The sequence below is a fragment of the Chlorocebus sabaeus genome, chromosome 2, assembly GCF_047675955.1.
Source record: "Chlorocebus sabaeus isolate Y175 chromosome 2, mChlSab1.0.hap1, whole genome shotgun sequence".
Lineage (NCBI taxonomy): Eukaryota > Metazoa > Chordata > Mammalia > Primates > Cercopithecidae > Chlorocebus > Chlorocebus sabaeus.
Genome location: NC_132905.1, coordinates 56,035,843 through 56,052,010, shown reverse-complemented (window position 1 = coordinate 56,052,010; position 16,168 = coordinate 56,035,843). Strand labels below are relative to the sequence as shown.

General features: G+C 43.8%; 1 protein-coding gene across 2 annotated transcripts in view; it reads right to left on the bottom strand.

Annotated features, from left to right (window-relative positions):
- Nucleotides 1-8,353: 8,353 nt before the first annotated feature.
- Nucleotides 8,354-16,168, bottom strand: part of KAT14 (lysine acetyltransferase 14) — a 44,904-nt gene continuing 37,089 nt past the window's right edge. For both annotated transcript variants that reach the window (XM_007960939.3, XM_007960947.3), the window contains exons 7-10: nucleotides 14,543-14,679; nucleotides 13,094-13,269; nucleotides 11,597-11,787; nucleotides 8,354-9,108 (exon numbers count right to left, since the gene is read on the bottom strand). In XM_007960939.3, the coding sequence (XP_007959130.3) occupies nucleotides 8,935-9,108; nucleotides 11,597-11,787; nucleotides 13,094-13,269; nucleotides 14,543-14,679 (678 nt within the window). In that variant the 3' untranslated portion in view covers nucleotides 8,354-8,934. The remainder of the gene's footprint in view (nucleotides 9,109-11,596; nucleotides 11,788-13,093; nucleotides 13,270-14,542; nucleotides 14,680-16,168) is intronic.

Below are 16,168 nucleotides of genomic sequence, written 5' to 3'. Positions count from 1 at the left end.
CACATTTGTGTGTGTGCATGTGCACTCTCTCTCTCTCCCTCTCTCTCTCTCTCTGGAGGCTCATAGAGTGTCCCAAACCATAAGCTAAAACTGCCCGTCTTCTTAGGGTTTCAGCTCTACCCAAAGCTTTGGAGTAGAGTTAAAATCCATTTTAATATTAAAACAAATCAGATACACTTAAAGAGCAGAATATGACATACCTGTAATTTTTTTTGTTTGCTTTTTTGAGACGGAGTCTCACTCTGCTGCCCAGGCTGGGAGTGCAGTGGCACAATCTCGGCTCAGTGCAACCTCCACCTGCCAGGTTCAAGCAACTCTCTTGCCTCAACCTCCTGAGTAGCTGGAATTACAGGTGTGCACCACCATGCCTAGCTAATTTTTGCATTTTTAGTAGGGACAGGGTTTCACCACGTTGATCAGACTGGTCTGACTCCTGTCAGGTGATCCACCCTCCTTGGCATCCCAAAGTGCTGGGATTACAGGTGTGAGCCAGGGCGCCCGGCCCATAGCTGTAATTTTTAATGAAACCTCAAAGGACATGAGTTCTTGCCAGGTCATAGCTGGTGCCTCCTTCTGTATTAGGGTTTTTGTAGGGCAAGGCTGGGAAGCACTGGTTTAGCTCTCTGGGAAGGGGAGGGAAGCGGTAAGCTGTCCAGAGGACTTGTTCTCCGGAGGCAAGCCATCACTGCTTTGGGGATCTTGGCAACTGAGCGTCTCTATGTGCCCAGGCCTCAGTCAAGTGCTGGGGAGGACAAGAGTAGCCTCAGTTCCCAGGGAGCCCAAAACCTGGTTAATACAGACAACAGCACCTACCCCTGCACAGAAGAGCCATTGCAGACACTGATACAAGCTAGCATTTTAGCAAATAAAGGCATTATTATTTGCCGAGTAAAATGTAATGTGGGGAGGCATCAGCACATGGCCTCTCGTATAGTTCTCTAAATTTAGTTTATTTAACATTAAACTTCAAAGGTTTCAAAAATTTTGTAACAGAATTTTGATCAAGTTGCTTCCATTTTTAAAGCTAGATCTGTCTTTAAAAACAAATAGCTGCCAGGTGTGGAGGCTCACGCCTGTAATTCCAGCACTTTGGGAGGCCGAGGCGGGCGGATCATGAGGTCAGGAGATCGAGACCATCCTGGCTAACACGGTGAAACCCCATCTCTACTAAAAATAGAAAAAAATTAGCCAGGCGTGGTGGTGGGGCCTGTAGTCCCAGCTACTCGGGAGACTGAGGCAGGAGAATGGAGTGAACCTGGGAGGCAGAGCTTGCAGTGAGCTGAGATCACGCCACTGCACTCCAACCTCGGTGACAGAGCGAGACTCTGCCTCAAAAAATAAATAATTAAAAATAAAAATAAATAAATAAAATAAAACAAAAACAAACAACTTACAAATGCCATAAACCTTAAAGAACACAGAATAGGCCAGGCGCAGTGGCTCATGTCTGTAATGCCAGCACTTCGGGGGGCTGAGGTGGGCTGATCACCTAAGGTCGGAAGTTTGAGACCAGCCACGGCCAACATGGTAAAACCCCATCTTTACTAAAAATACAAAAAATTAGGCCAGGTGTGGTAGCTCTCGCCTGTAACCCCAGCACTTTGGGAGGCTGAGGCGGGTGGATCACGAGGTCACAAGTTCAAGACCAGCCTGACCCGCACAGTGAAACCCCATCTCTACTAAAAATACAAAAAAATTAGCCGAGCATGGTGGCTGGCACCTGTAATCCCAGCTACTTGGGAGGCTGAGGCAGGAGAAATTGCTTGAACCTGGGAGGCAGAGGCTGCAATGAGCCGAGATCGTGCCACTGCACTCCAGCCTGGGCAACAGCGAGGGACTCCGTCTCAAAAAAAACAAAAAAAAACAAAAAAAAAAAACAAAAAAAATTAGCCAGGTGGGGTGGTGGGAGCCTGTAATCCTAGCTACTTGAGAGGCCGAGGCAGAATTGCTTGAACCTCAGAGGCAGGGGTTGCAGTGGACCGAGATGGTGCCATTGCACTCCAGCCTGGGCAACTGATCGAGACACTGTCTCAAAAAAAAAAAAAAAAAAGAACACAGAATATTCCCTTGCAATCCCTTCCATCTGTGGCCTAGCCTTGGCATTACTCTCTAACCATTAGCCCTACTTTACTATCTGTGCATCCTTGGGGAGTTTCTTTACCTCTCGAGCCTCACTTTTCTCTTCTATAAAATGGAGGCAATTACAGGACCACCTCATGGAGTTGCTGAGACAATGGCTCTGAGAATGTCCTTCGGCTGTTACTGGATAGCAGAGGTGGCCCATAAGCATTCTCCCCGAGTCACGGGGCGCAAATAAAACAGTATCTGTGCCACATACTGGACACGCCAGAGGGATGAATGCATCCACTTAGAGCTTAGTGAAGAAAACCATTTTTACATTTTTAGGAGAAAGTAAAATAATGTGCTAAATATTGAATTTATATATCATTTTCAAATAAAATCTCTTCAAATATTTTCATGAGAAACTCGATCTGGTTTTCATGGATATTTTAAAAATATCAGATATTACCCTTGAAACGGTTGCATACAATTCCTAATCACGAGCCTTTTTTTTTTTTTTTTTTTTTTTAAAGACAGAGTCTCACTCTTTCGCCCAGGCTGGAGTGCGGTGGGGTGATCTAGGCTCACTGCAAGCTCCGCCTCCTGGGTTCAAGTGATTCTCCTGCCTCAGCCTCCCCAGTAGCTGGTACTATAGGCGCCCGCCACCACGCCCGGCTAACTTTTTGTATTTTTAGTAGAGACGGGGTTTCACCGTGTTAGCCAGGATGGTCTCGATCTCCTAACCTTATGATCTGCCCGCCTCGGCCTCCCAAAGTGCTGGGATTACAGGCATGAGCCACCACGCCCGGCAATCACAGATGTTAACAATTCTCTCTTCTAGTTCTTGATTGTCACCAATGAGAAACATTGACAAAAATAGGTGATAAAATATTTAATCCTCCTGGCTGGGCACGGAGGCTCACACCTGTAATCCAGCATTTTGGGAGGCTGGAATATATATATTCCATTATATATTTCAGTGTAATAATAATAAAGTGCACAATAAATGTAATGTGCTTGAATCATCCTGAAACCATTCCCCCCTCAACCCCAGTCCATGGAAAAATTGTCTTCCACAAAACTGGTATCTGGTACCAAAAAGGTTGGGGACCACTGCTTTAAGCCATAGAATGTGTTCGGTGAAGTGGTCTCCCTGCAGCCAGCTTGGAAGCTACAAAAGCCACAGACAATCCAGTGTGTGTGAGGCTGCAACCTGGGCCTCCCAGGGCCTCCAGAAAGCCTCCCTGGCCTTCCTAGTCCGCCCCCACCAGCTACCCCTGGCCGCACAGGAACTCCTCGGGAGGCAGCTCCATCCTTGCCCAGGCTGACAATGTGGGCCACATGTGGTGAGCTCCAGGAGCTGCTCACATCTGTTGCTTATGGGACCACCAGGCAAGCCATCAGACCCCATTCTGCCCAGCCCGGAGGCGGCTGCATGCAGGAGCTGGTGCTTAGATTTCCAAAGTCATTATTAAAAGTTAAATTATATACATTTACAATTTTATCAATCATATTTAAAATCAATACTCAAAACGTACTAAATGTCAGCCAGGTGCAGTGGCTCATGCCTATCATCCCAGCACTTTGTGAGGTGGGAGGATTGCTTGAGGCCAGGAGTTTAAGACCACCTTGGCCAACATAGCAAGACCCTATCTCTGCAAAATACAAACAAACAAAACAACTTACTACATGACAATTATGTGACTGCTTGTTACTATTACCTGTGCTTCTGAGGTAACTTACATCTATTGTTTCTGTGTGACAGAAATACAATATAATGGTGGCTACTATACACATCCTTCTACCTCTGGGTTTAGTGACATCACATTGGTAGCTTGAAAATTGGCCGTGGTATTGGGTGCGGTGGCTCACGCCTGTAATCCCAGCACTTGGGAAGGCCAAGGTGGGTGGATTACCTGAGGTCGGGAGTCCGAGACCAGTCTGGCCAACATGGTGAAATCCCATCTCTACTAAGAATACAAAAATTAGGCTGGGGGCAGTGGCTCACACCTGTAATCCCAGCACTTTCTGAGGCTGAGGCGGGTGGATCATGAGGTCAGGAGATCGAGGCCATCCTGGCTAACATGGTGAAACCCCGTCTCTACTAAAAATACAAAAAATTAGCCGGGTATGGTGGCGGGCACCTGTAGTCCCAGCTACTCGGGAGGCTGAGGCAGGGGAATGGCATGAACCTGGAAAGCAGAGCTTGTAGTGAACTGAGATCGTGCCACTGCACTCCAGCCTGGGCGACACTGTGAAACTCTGTCTCAAAAAAAAAAATACAAAAATTAGCTGGGTATGGTGGTCGTGGTGGCACACGCCTGTAATCCCAGCTACTTGGGATGCTGAGGCAGGAGAATCACTTGAACCCGGGAGGTGGAGGTTGCCGTGAGCCAAGATCGTGCCATTGCACTCCACCCTGGGTGACAAGGGCGAAACTCCGTCTCAAAAAAAAAAAAAAGAAAGAAAGAAAAAGAAGATTGGCCATAGTGACAGTATTTCACCATGGAAATCAGCAAACACGACAAATCAGGGGCTTGGTTTACTGCTCCCCCTCTCCCCGCCTTACCCCCCGTCTGTGGTCATTTATCAGCACATTACTGACCGCACCTAGTGCGGACAAACCCCAAGGAGCTCTGGTTGTCCCAAGGGCTGAGGGGATTCACACGTGACGCACCTGGAACCTGCTCTGCTGGACAGAATGTTTGTTGGGTCTTTGGCGTTTCTAGGTGGACTTCGTCACCATGCTTGGGCCAGTGGCCTTCCAGACCTATGCTCTGATGTCACCTGCAATAAAATTCCACCTTATACAAGCAGCAAAGCTACAGGGGAAGACTGAGCTGCCCTTCCCACATGTGGGCTTACCTGGAGCCATTCCATCTGTGACAGCACAAACTATCCATCTTCCAGCCTCTTAACCTGAGCAGCCATCAGTCTTTTCCTTCAGCTCATAAAACTGAAATTTTACTGCATTCTTTGGTTACTTTTGCAGAGATTCTTCTGGCATGGGGTAACCTGTATATAATGTTGTAAGGTTCTAAGAGGCTAAGAGCTGCCTTTACCTATCCAGGCAAAGAGAAGGGGCTGAGTGCAAGGAGAAACACTTATGATTTGTGATAAACAGAAAGTTTCCATGCCTATAATATTTAAAAAGTGAAAAAAACAAGAGGCATTACCGAGGTCTCTCATCACATTGAACTCCTGGTACACACAGTTCATTTTCTCCCTCCTTCATCCAATGTGTGGAGTACTGGCTCTGTGCTGGGCACCACTCCGGGCACTGGGGGCAGTACTAAGTCACACACACACACAGACCCCCTAAACTACCCCCCACACCTCCCAGTCCCCTCCCCAAGGCTTAGCCAGAGCAGTGAAGGCTGCAGGCTGTGGTGCCAGACTGCCTGGCTTTGAATTCAGGGTCCTCCGTTTGTGATTTTCTTGACCTTGTTGTTCCTATTACTACAAATGTGTGAGGTGGGTCTCATCAATCCTGTTTTACAGATGAGGAAGCTGAAGCATGACATTCACTAAGACTGTGAACTTGTTTCTAATAAATAACTATAATACGTTTCTCAGAGTCAAGTATGTACTAATGAACTCACAAGTATGTGAGTTAGGTATGTATTAAGGAAGAGTCTCATGACTCCATGGCCATTCCCAGTTCTGAGGTACATAATGTTTTTACTGCAACTTCCTGCTGTTAGATACCTGGAGGATATCCTTAACCACACTGTGTAATGCAACCCCACATTGTGGGGTCAACTTGGATGCTTCTCTCCAGGGCTGTAGACACCAAGACACCAAGCCACTTGCAGGAGACAGTTCCAGGAAAGGTACCAAGGCAATGTGGCTTTCAGGTGATGAAAACTTTATGTAAAATACGTTAACGGCCTTTAGAAAATTTAAAATTATGTTTCTGGTTCTTAAACATCCTGCTGTAAATAGAGCTCAACCTCCCTAGAAAAAGACTGGGTAAATACGGACAATAATCAATCAGAATTCCTACACCCCCCTACGGATCCCGAAGGCCCACCTGGCTACTCCAGGCCACCTCCCAAGGGGAGAATCCAGACTCTCCCATGAACACACAATTGAAGGCAGAGTTCTTCAGCTTGTCAGAACTCATTCAGAACTCATTCTCGCTTTTGTGGCATGAAAAAGCAAGGCTTCCTCCTTACTTGATATTCTGAAACTTCACAGTAAATTTTGACTGTAAATCCACCAAAACATGGCTCTTCTGCAACCCAGTCCCAAGTCTGGCACTGTGGACACTCACTTCTAGAGGACTAGCTAAGGGTTTACTACAGGGCTAGCTCAGAAGGGCCAGAGAGAAAGGCAGGTCAAAACCAACAGCTGCCCCACACACAGGGGCCACCAAGCCCATCCCTGGGAAATAGCCCTGCCCCAACACCCAAGCAGGGACTGAAGTCGGGCAGGGAGTCAGCTGTCCCCACTCTCTGCTAAAGAGACAAGCACAAGTCCACTCCTCACTTTGTCCAGTCAGTCCTGCCCCATGAAAGACACAAGAAGGATGCAACAGACAACCCCTATGTGGGACACACCACGGGACAACTGATGTTGTTGGTGGCAGCACAGTAATAGGGCGGAGGCAATCTAGATGAACAGGCAGTGGAGACAGGACAGTAAGTCACTTATGTGGCCCCTGCTTGGCCACTGATCCAACAAACCAACTGTAAAATGAATTTCTAAGACAATTCGAAAGGTGTGACTACCGGTTGACTGCTAGATAATTCCAAACGTGTTCATCTTGTTAGAGGACTGATAATGAACATGAAATTATATAAGAAAATATCCTTATTTTTTAGAAATACCTATCTGAGTAAGTAGTGGTAAAATTATATGATATCTAGAATTTACCTTAAGATATTTTAGCAAAAAAAAAAAAAAGGATAAATGAAGCAAATGAGACAGAATTTCAACAATTATTGAATATGGGTGATGGGGTTTGTGGCATCATTCTCTTTGTGTATGATTAAAATATCTCATAGGCCAGGTGTGGTGGCTCATGCCTGTAATCCCAGCAATTTGGGAGGCCAAGGTGGGCAGATCACTTGAGCTCAGGAGTTCAAGACCAGCCTGGAAAACATGGTGAAACCCCATCTCTACCAAAAACACAAAAAATTAGCCAGGCGTGGTGGCGTGTTCCTGTGGTCCCAGCTATTCAAGAGGCTGAAGCAGAAGAATCGCTTGAACCTGGGAGGTGGAGGCTGCAGTGAACCAAGATCGCGCCAGTGCCACTTTACTGCAGCCTGGGCAACAAAGTGAGACCCTCTTAAAATTAAAAAAAGAAAAAGATGAAAAGGGTTTCTAAAAATTTCTCAAAATTAAAAAAAAAAAGTGAAACTGTCAGTAAAAGCAATCACAGCCTTCCTCAGCTCCTTGAAGTTATAGAGACAATTATTTGAGCCCCCCTTTGCAACAACAAATGCCTGACATTCACATACAACAATCACAAGCTGGTTTACATATGAGGAAATGTTGTCTCCTCAATTTTACTTTGTGGTGTTACAATCCATTCTGTCAGCAAAAACCTTTCAAAGAGGCAGAAAACTCTTGGGAGGTAGGGTGGGAGGTAAAGAAAAGGAAAGAAATAGATAAGACAGTGCTGCTACAGTTCCTCTCACAAATGAAATGGAGCCTCGACTGTTTCCCCAGATGACTGAACAGTTCCAGATTGGCTTAATGTGGGAGCTCAACACATTCTCTCTCACACAAAGGAATTCGAGCTGGCCGCAAGTACAGCTTCTAGAACAGATGTTCTTAACTTGTGGTTGACAGATCCCTGATACAAAATTTTAAATGTGCATGACAGTTTTCTAGAAAGTATTCAGCTTTCTTTGGATTCTCAAAGTGATCCATGTCCCAAAAAGTTAAGAACCACTGATCTTAATTAAAGAGGGTTTGAAAGCAAACCGACTAGATGGAAGCTCTGGCCATGGGTTGTGCAAAGAAAGCTTTTTATTTGAGAACACCTGATACTTTTGGAAATGTTCTTGGATCACAAACAACCTGAGTGACAGTCTATCTCCAACAGCCACAAACAAGGCAAACAGTCTAGTCCTGCAGACCATACAGGGTACATCTACAGAGGGTTCTACTTGCATCACCCACACCTCCACTCCTGTGAAACAACTGTCTTGGGCATGAGAAGTGCCAGGATAGGCCAAGTGAATGGCAGGCTGCCCAACAACCCCAATCCCAAACCAACCTCCCAGGCCATGGGTCCAAGTCCCTGCAGGAAGATACTAATAGGCAGAACAGGTAGAACATGTAGACACAAACATCTAGTTTATTTTTTCTGACAGTAACCAAAGTCAGCAAAAGAAACAATGAAACTTCAGTGCCCTAGAAATCCTCCTGGATTCAATGACAACACATCAATGGCTGGGCACAGGGTTGGATTCCTTTTATGAAATCATCTCATAATCTCTCATCATCCCAGGACAGGACAGTGCCTCTTGGGACTGCATGAATCTTTAATAGCTACACCACATTTTCTCATCCTTTAAGTTACGACAGACAGGTTCTCTCTCTCCAAGAGCATCAGGCTAGATGCTCTTTCACTCTTACAAACATCAGGTGGAGGGAGGACCATGACATGGTTCATTTAACTGTGGAGTCTGGGATGCTGGCTGAAGGCATCTCCAGGCAGGACTGGAGGGTGATTTTGCTAAAGGCTGCTCACTGCTCATTTCACTGCATGCCGCTTTTCTCACTTTGGTTGGGAGTTTGAAGGACCATGTAATCACAGACAAGATTAGGACTCCCTGTGAAATCAATCACTGCCTTTAGTGATTGTTCCACGATCTGTTCTCCAATAGTGCATGCATTTCTCTTTGAGCTGTATTCACATCAGCGCCGGAGTCTCAGAAAGAATGCGTGTTTACACTCAGTACTCTCCAATGGGTAATATTTATCATAGAAATCCAATACATATTCTTCAGTCTTGAATCCAAACTTCTGGTACAGTAGCATAGCGGGGTTGCTTGCTGAGACGTGAAGGGTTACGTCCTTGCCCATGCAGGTCTGCCAAAAGAGTGGAAAAATACAAGATAAAAATGGAAAGGCCTGAGGGAAAATGAGTAGGTGAAGAAACGCTTTTAAGTGTAGGCAGTTAGTTATGGAAACTGGAGAGACTGAGGCTGAGACACTGCAACACCTAGCAGCAGCTGGAAACAGAATGACATTTTGCTGCTGATCAAAACATTCACAAGACCAAGGAAATTGATAGTATTTTGGGCGTTTTTTATTTTTCTTTGAAGCAAAGGGTCAATGGGGATATTACTATTGTCAGCTTTTTTATTTATAACTCAATTACCTTTAAGTATGTCAAACATTTCAATACCCAACACTATGATAACCTTGAATAAATACAGAACAAAATAAATTTTGTTTTTAAAACTAGATGTTATCTTGTACCTCCCCAAAACCTGTAAAAATTCCTTACTAAGCCTGCTAAATTACGTGTACAAACATGAAATATTAAGAATGTAATGATAAAACCTGAGGCCCTTGTATAGACCTTCTGAATCCCAAAGTCCACCTTCTGTCTCTCTAAAACTGGCAGAATTAGCTTCTTAGAACTGAGATTTCTACATTCAGCTTTGACCTAATCTTAGGGGAAAAGAGTAACAATCATTCTATCAACACAAGGCAAGTCCTTAGATTATTTAATCAGCTACACAGAGTAAGGTGTCCCAAAAGTCATATCATTTAAGAACTTACTTTTTAATAAAGAAGGCACTGAAATACTGAAGTTGATAGAGTCCTTGAGATTTATAACCCATGGTTCTCTCAGGCCTCTAAGAACTCCTCTGTTGACTGTCATCTGAGAGCTACCTGCTTTCTCTGCTTAACTTCCATGTGTATCCATAGGAATATTTAGGTCAAGAGAGCACTTACTAGTATGCCAGGGACAAGAGCACCTTGTAAGTTTTTAAAGCAAATTTTGAGGGGTCATGTTAGTGTTTGCAAGATTGCAAATATACGTGATCTCACCGTGGCCATCATTGAGTACCAGCGACTGTGCGCCACCTATGTTTGGGCCCTCAGGTGTATGGTCTGGCTGGAGGGGAAGGTGCCCACCTGCAAAGATGAACCACTCCTCCACTGGCCTCGCAAACACTCAGCAGGGACTGACTCTGTACAGCCCTCATGCTGGGCACCAAGGACACACACACACAAGGACAAAGTACTACTGTTGCCCTGTCTTCAGGCCCTTACCAGTGACAGATAAGGCAGCAAATCCTCTAAGTGCTCTCCTAGGTTAAAAAGACGCATACTGAGAGATCTCAACTCTTGGGTGGGATGGGGCAGAGAAAAGGAGTGCTGTAGAAATAACTGAGAAACTCTCAAGAGAAAACCACCACCCAAAGTAGCACATATTAATTACTCAGTGAGTGATTTACACAGTCACTGCCTAAGGAGAGAAGGAAAGCAATTTCTAGGAAAATGGTTCTCAAGGTTCCTGCCAACATTTGGGAATTATTAAGCAAGTTTCATTAAAAATTGGAGAAACAACTTTTATCATCTTCATCTCCTCTTTAAAAGGAATCTTGCCTGCATAACATATAATCCTCCATACCAAATGGTTTCTAAGTAAAAGTTGACTAAAAAAACTCTAGGGGAAAAAAAATCCTTGCATGTTTTTTGATGTTGGTATACGGTGTGTTTTCTTTAAAGGTGATACAAATATATCAAAGGGTGAATTATAATTCAATACTAGAATCAAATCTTAGAAGGTTCATATCAGCCTTATACAGTGATAGTAAAATTAAAAACTATCAGCAACAATAAAATATGTAGCTAGGCGCGGTGGCTCATGCCCATAATCCTAGCACTTGGGAGGCTGAGGTGGGAGGATTGCTTGAACCCAGGAGTTCAAGTACAGACCAGGCAACACAGTGAGACCCTGTCCCTACAGAAAATCAGCCAGGCATGGTAGTGTGTGCCTGTGGTCCTGGCTACTCAGAAGGCTGAGGCGGGAAAATCACTTGAGCCCAGGAGGTTTAGGCTGCAGTGAGCTATGATTGTGCCACTCCAGCCTGGGTGACAGGATGAGACCCTGTCTCAAAATATATATATATATTTTCTTATTGATACAGTTGTGCTAAAATGTTTACAAATATTTTAAAAAATAAAAATAATAGTCCTACCCTCACTTCTCTGAGTTGCGAAGGTGATGATCCTAAGAGCAGTAGCTATTACTAATATGAACAGTCTACCCTAAAGCTCTTGCTTTTGGTGTTTTCTCATTTTATTTACTACACATGTTCACAAACTGGTTTCTATGAAAGCTGGGTCTAAATAATAATCTTATTTTACAGGGTCGGAGATTTTTGTCTGTGTGCTTTGACAACCTCATGAATGCTGATGACTGGCTTTCTTCACTTGGTTTCCAAGAAAACCATTCCATTGGGCCATGCTGGGAAGGGCTAGCTTAGCTTCATTCCTCCTCCAGGTTGTTCAGGGGAGCCCAGACACAGGTGATAAATCATAAACATAGACAACTTACCTGAATCAGATGATAGATCATGAAAGTTGCAATTCCTGCTCTTCTCCATTCAGGGTGGACAAAGAGAAATGAAATGTAAGCTTCATTGTATTTCACGTCAGGAACCATGAAGCCAAAGGCAATGATGACTTTCTTATAAAGAACAACAACACTGAAGTCTGGGTACTGCAGACACTCAGACAGGTCAATGCCTAAGAAAAGAAACCATCAGAGACTCAAACCACATGCCTTTGAGAATTAAGGAACACCAAGCTGTTCAGCATGTACATATGGCTACACCTGCATGCTAAAAAAAAAACAACACCAAAACTGGAGGTAACATAGATACCACACATCCAGATCATAAAAATAAGAGTGAATTTTAGAAAACATTGAAATTAACATAGTATTTTCTAAGTACATATATTAAAAGAAGAGTGGCAGAATAGAGTAGGTAGCAGTGCACAGGTTCAGAATTGGACACAACTGGCTTTGAACTCAGCCTCCTCTACCATGTGTGGCTTGGCACATTTCAAAATGTCTCAGAGACTCCGTTCCTGCAATGCGTAACATGAAGAGCACACCTAGACCTGACAGGGTTGAATAAAGATCCCCCCAAGCGTGTTCTATCACATCTTTTACCCCACACACATATAATGTATAAGCTCTTTTGTACAAACGATACCTTTCACAAAAAATAAGTAAAATATGGTTCTATGCATAATGTATGGAAGGCACCTAACATAAGGGCAGGAAGCAGAAGATGCTCCCAGAATGTTACTTTTGGCTCAATATGACTCCCAAAAGAGTGAGTGCAGCTCTGCCACCACATGCACGGTTATGTGATTATGTGACAATAAAGACGACACAGCTCTAATCTTGATGAAATCGTATCTAACACCTGAAAGGTACGTATTATTTCCTTTAGGTTTCAAGGCAGCATGGGAAAGCAGATCCACAAAGAACAGTTTATATTTAGCAATGAAAATGTGTTCCTTTAATTAATGACTTTGGTCTTCAGAGGCAATTTTGTTAAGGCTGATAAAATGACAAATTACACTGGGTCTACCCTTATTCTCAAAGTCTGTGATCAGGGTATTTGGCTTTTAAAAAACACCTTCTGGCTGTACTAACACTCTCTAAGGAACAGCTAAATAAACATAAAGAATTATTAAGCCAAAAACAAAAGTGTCCAAACATGCCCAAGCTACCAGTCTGTGTATCTTTGATAGACATTACCTGGTATCTAAATATATGCAGAAGCAAAACAGGATGAATCTTTTACTCTGGAAGCAGAGACAAACAGGGAAGAGAAACAAACAAAAACACTGTTTATTGCTGGCTTCTTCTAGATTTTAGGAAAACAAGAGGTATTTGTATTTTAGTATTTCTATATTAGCAGAGACAAACTAAACGAAATCATAAAAATCTTAAGGATATCACATAAACTAATTTTAAAAATCGCTAGAATGGACTGTACAGAAAAATGACCTGCCTGGTTTGGGAGGGGGAACATACCAGGCCAAAAAAACTCCTGACACATGGAGTTGATCGTTGGGATGTGATTTGGCCGCACATAACAGTAATCGAGAGGCGCGTCAGGCTCCGGCGTCCAGTGAGGGTCGCTCCTGTGCAGGTGGGAACGAATCTGTGACAGGAGCTGCAGTTTGGGTGGCTTTGTTTCATAATCACGCCTCCGGTACCACAGAAGATAAACAAATTCAAGTCAAGAAAAATAACTGGTATTATTCCTAGCTTTTTGACTCATATAAACTCTTTGATCTGCTTGAAACTTTAAAGTAACCTGCACTGTTTTATATGAAGCTGGCTTGATTACAGCTATACCTTTATGTATGAAATCTAAAATTCACTCTGAACATTCGTCAGGCTAAAGCCCTCTGTGCCCACCAGGGACTGTGCCAGGTGCCTTCATGAACAAAGTGAGGAAACAGAAACAGCATCAGATTCACCCCGAGGAGTCAGACATGAGGATGCATCTCCAGTGCCTTGGAGGCCAGAAGAGGGAACATCCAACTTTGTGGGGCATTTGGGGAACACCAGAGACAAAGTGAGCTTGGAGCAGGCTCATAAACAGCTTCTCACTGTGCCTGCCCAGGAGTGTGGTGCTGGCATGGAGGGTGAGGGTGATCGTGGAGCTGCAGGGCAGTTGTAGTGCAATGAGTGCAATAATGTGCTCTCATTTACAGTGCCAGACACTGCTGGGACATCTCTAGCAAGCTCAGTTTCCATTTCATTGCCTGGACAATGAGATTCATTATTGGAAACTGTTTCATATACATCCAGTCTAGATGGAGGCTCACCTGAGACGTCTTTCACATTTTTTCACTTCAGACTACTAAAAATATACAACTTTAGTATTTAAAATGATATAATGAGGGCCGGGCCCAGTGGCTCACGCCTGTAATCCCAGCACTTTGGGAGGCCAAGCCGGGCGGATCACTTGAGGTCGGGAGTTCAAGACCAGCCTGGCCAACATGGGGAAACCCTGTCTCTGCTAAAAATACAAAAATTAGCTAGGCTTGGTGGTGCATGCCTATAATCCCAGCTACTCAGAAGGCTGAGGCAAGAGAATTCCCTGAACCCCGGAGGTGAAGGTTACAGTGAGCCAAGATTGCACCACTGCACCCCAGCCTGGGTGACAGGGCGAGAGTCTGTCTCAAAAAATAATAATAATAATAAAATAATTATTATGATCATCACAAAGCAATCATTCAGTTAATTTATTCTTGCTTTTTAAGTTTCTTTCAAAGGACCACGTTCTCTGCAAAAAAGTAGAGTTGAAACAAGCAAAGGACAAAACTGGAGGTGAAGCACAGAACTCAGTCCTTGCCAATGCTGCTCACAGTTTGTGATCTTTATTCTCTCCAACAGGAGAACAGGGCACAGAAACCACAATCATTATCTCTTATGACACACCTGACATCACATCTCTAGTTCTCCATATACCTGATATAAGGTTTCAAGATCCGAGAGGTATAAGGGCTGACAATACTCTGGTCCACAGCCATATCTTCTGATCCCACCAAGCGATACAAAAACTTGGTGGTCTGGTGTCGAAATCCCTTCCTGGATGGCAAGGAAGTCTATGAGAAAGAAACACTGGTTATATAGAAATAAAATTACTCAGGCCGGGCGCAGTGGCTCACGCCTGTAATCCCAACACTTTGGGAGGCCAAGGCAGGCAGATCACAAGGTCAGAAGATCGAGACCACCCCGGCTAACACGGTAAAACCCCGTCTCTACTAAAAATACAAAAATTAGCCGGCCGTGGTGGCAGGCGTGCCTGTAGTCCCAGCTACTTGGGAGGATGAGGCAAGAGAATGGCATGAACCCAGGAGGTGGAGCTTGCAGTGAGCCGAGATCGTGCCACGGCACTCCAGCGTGGGCGACAGAGAGAGACTCCGTCTCAAAAAAAAAAAAAAAGGAAAAAGACAAAGAAAAAAAAAAAAGAAAGAAAATTACTCTGAGGATTGGTTAATTTCCATATAATTAATATCATATTTTTATGTGTCAAAAAGTAGGTCTTTTTGTATTACTTACTTGGAAAGCTCAAACTTCAATACAAAGTTTGTAGACACCTTTGCATAAAACTAGACATAAAAAACTAACCCCAGCTGTTTAAAATCAAAATAGTAATTTTAAAATTATGAAATCATTAAAAATTTTTTTTAACTCATTAGAGTGAGATGCAGGATTGAACACTGGATTTGCAGCTTCTCTAGGCTTCACTTTGTCTATATTATGCCTTCAACCCATTCACTAAATATTAACCAGCACTAGTATCAAGTAGATAACACACACATGGGTCATATTATATGATCACTCTGTTATCCAAAGAGCCACTGGGGCCAACTACTACTATATATAGAATTTTTGAAATATATCTCTGATATGGTTTGGCTCTGTGTTCCCAGACAAATCTCATCTTGAATTGTACTCCCTTAATTCCTTTGTGTTGTGGGAGGGACCTGGTGGGAGATAATTTGAATCATAGGGGCAGTTTCCACCATACTGTTCTCGTGGTAGTGAATAAGCCTCACGAGATCTGAGGGTTTATCAGGGGTTTCTGCTTTTGCATCTTCCTCATTTGTTTCTTGCCACTGCACTCTAAGAAGTGTCTTTCGCCTCCTGCCATGATGCTGAGGCCTACCCAGCCATGTGGAACTGTAAGTCCAATTAAACTTCTTTTTCTTCCCAGTCTTGGGTATGTCTTTATCAGCAGCATGAAAACGGACTAATATAATAAATTGGTACCAGGAGTGGGGTGTTGCTGAAAAAATATCAGAAAATGTGGAAATGACTTTGGAACTGGGTATAAGGCAGAGGCTGAAACAGTTTGGAGGGCTCATAAGAAGACATGAAAATGTGGGAAAGTTTGGAACTTCCTAGAGATTTGTTGAATGGCTTTGACAAAAATGCTGATAGTGATATGAACAATAAGGTCCAGGCTGAGGTGGTCTCAGATAGAGATAAGAAACTTGTTGGGAATTGGAGCAAAGGTGACTCTTATTATGTTTTAGCAAAGAGACTGGAGGCATTTTGTCCCTGCCCTAGAGATCTGTGGAACTCTGA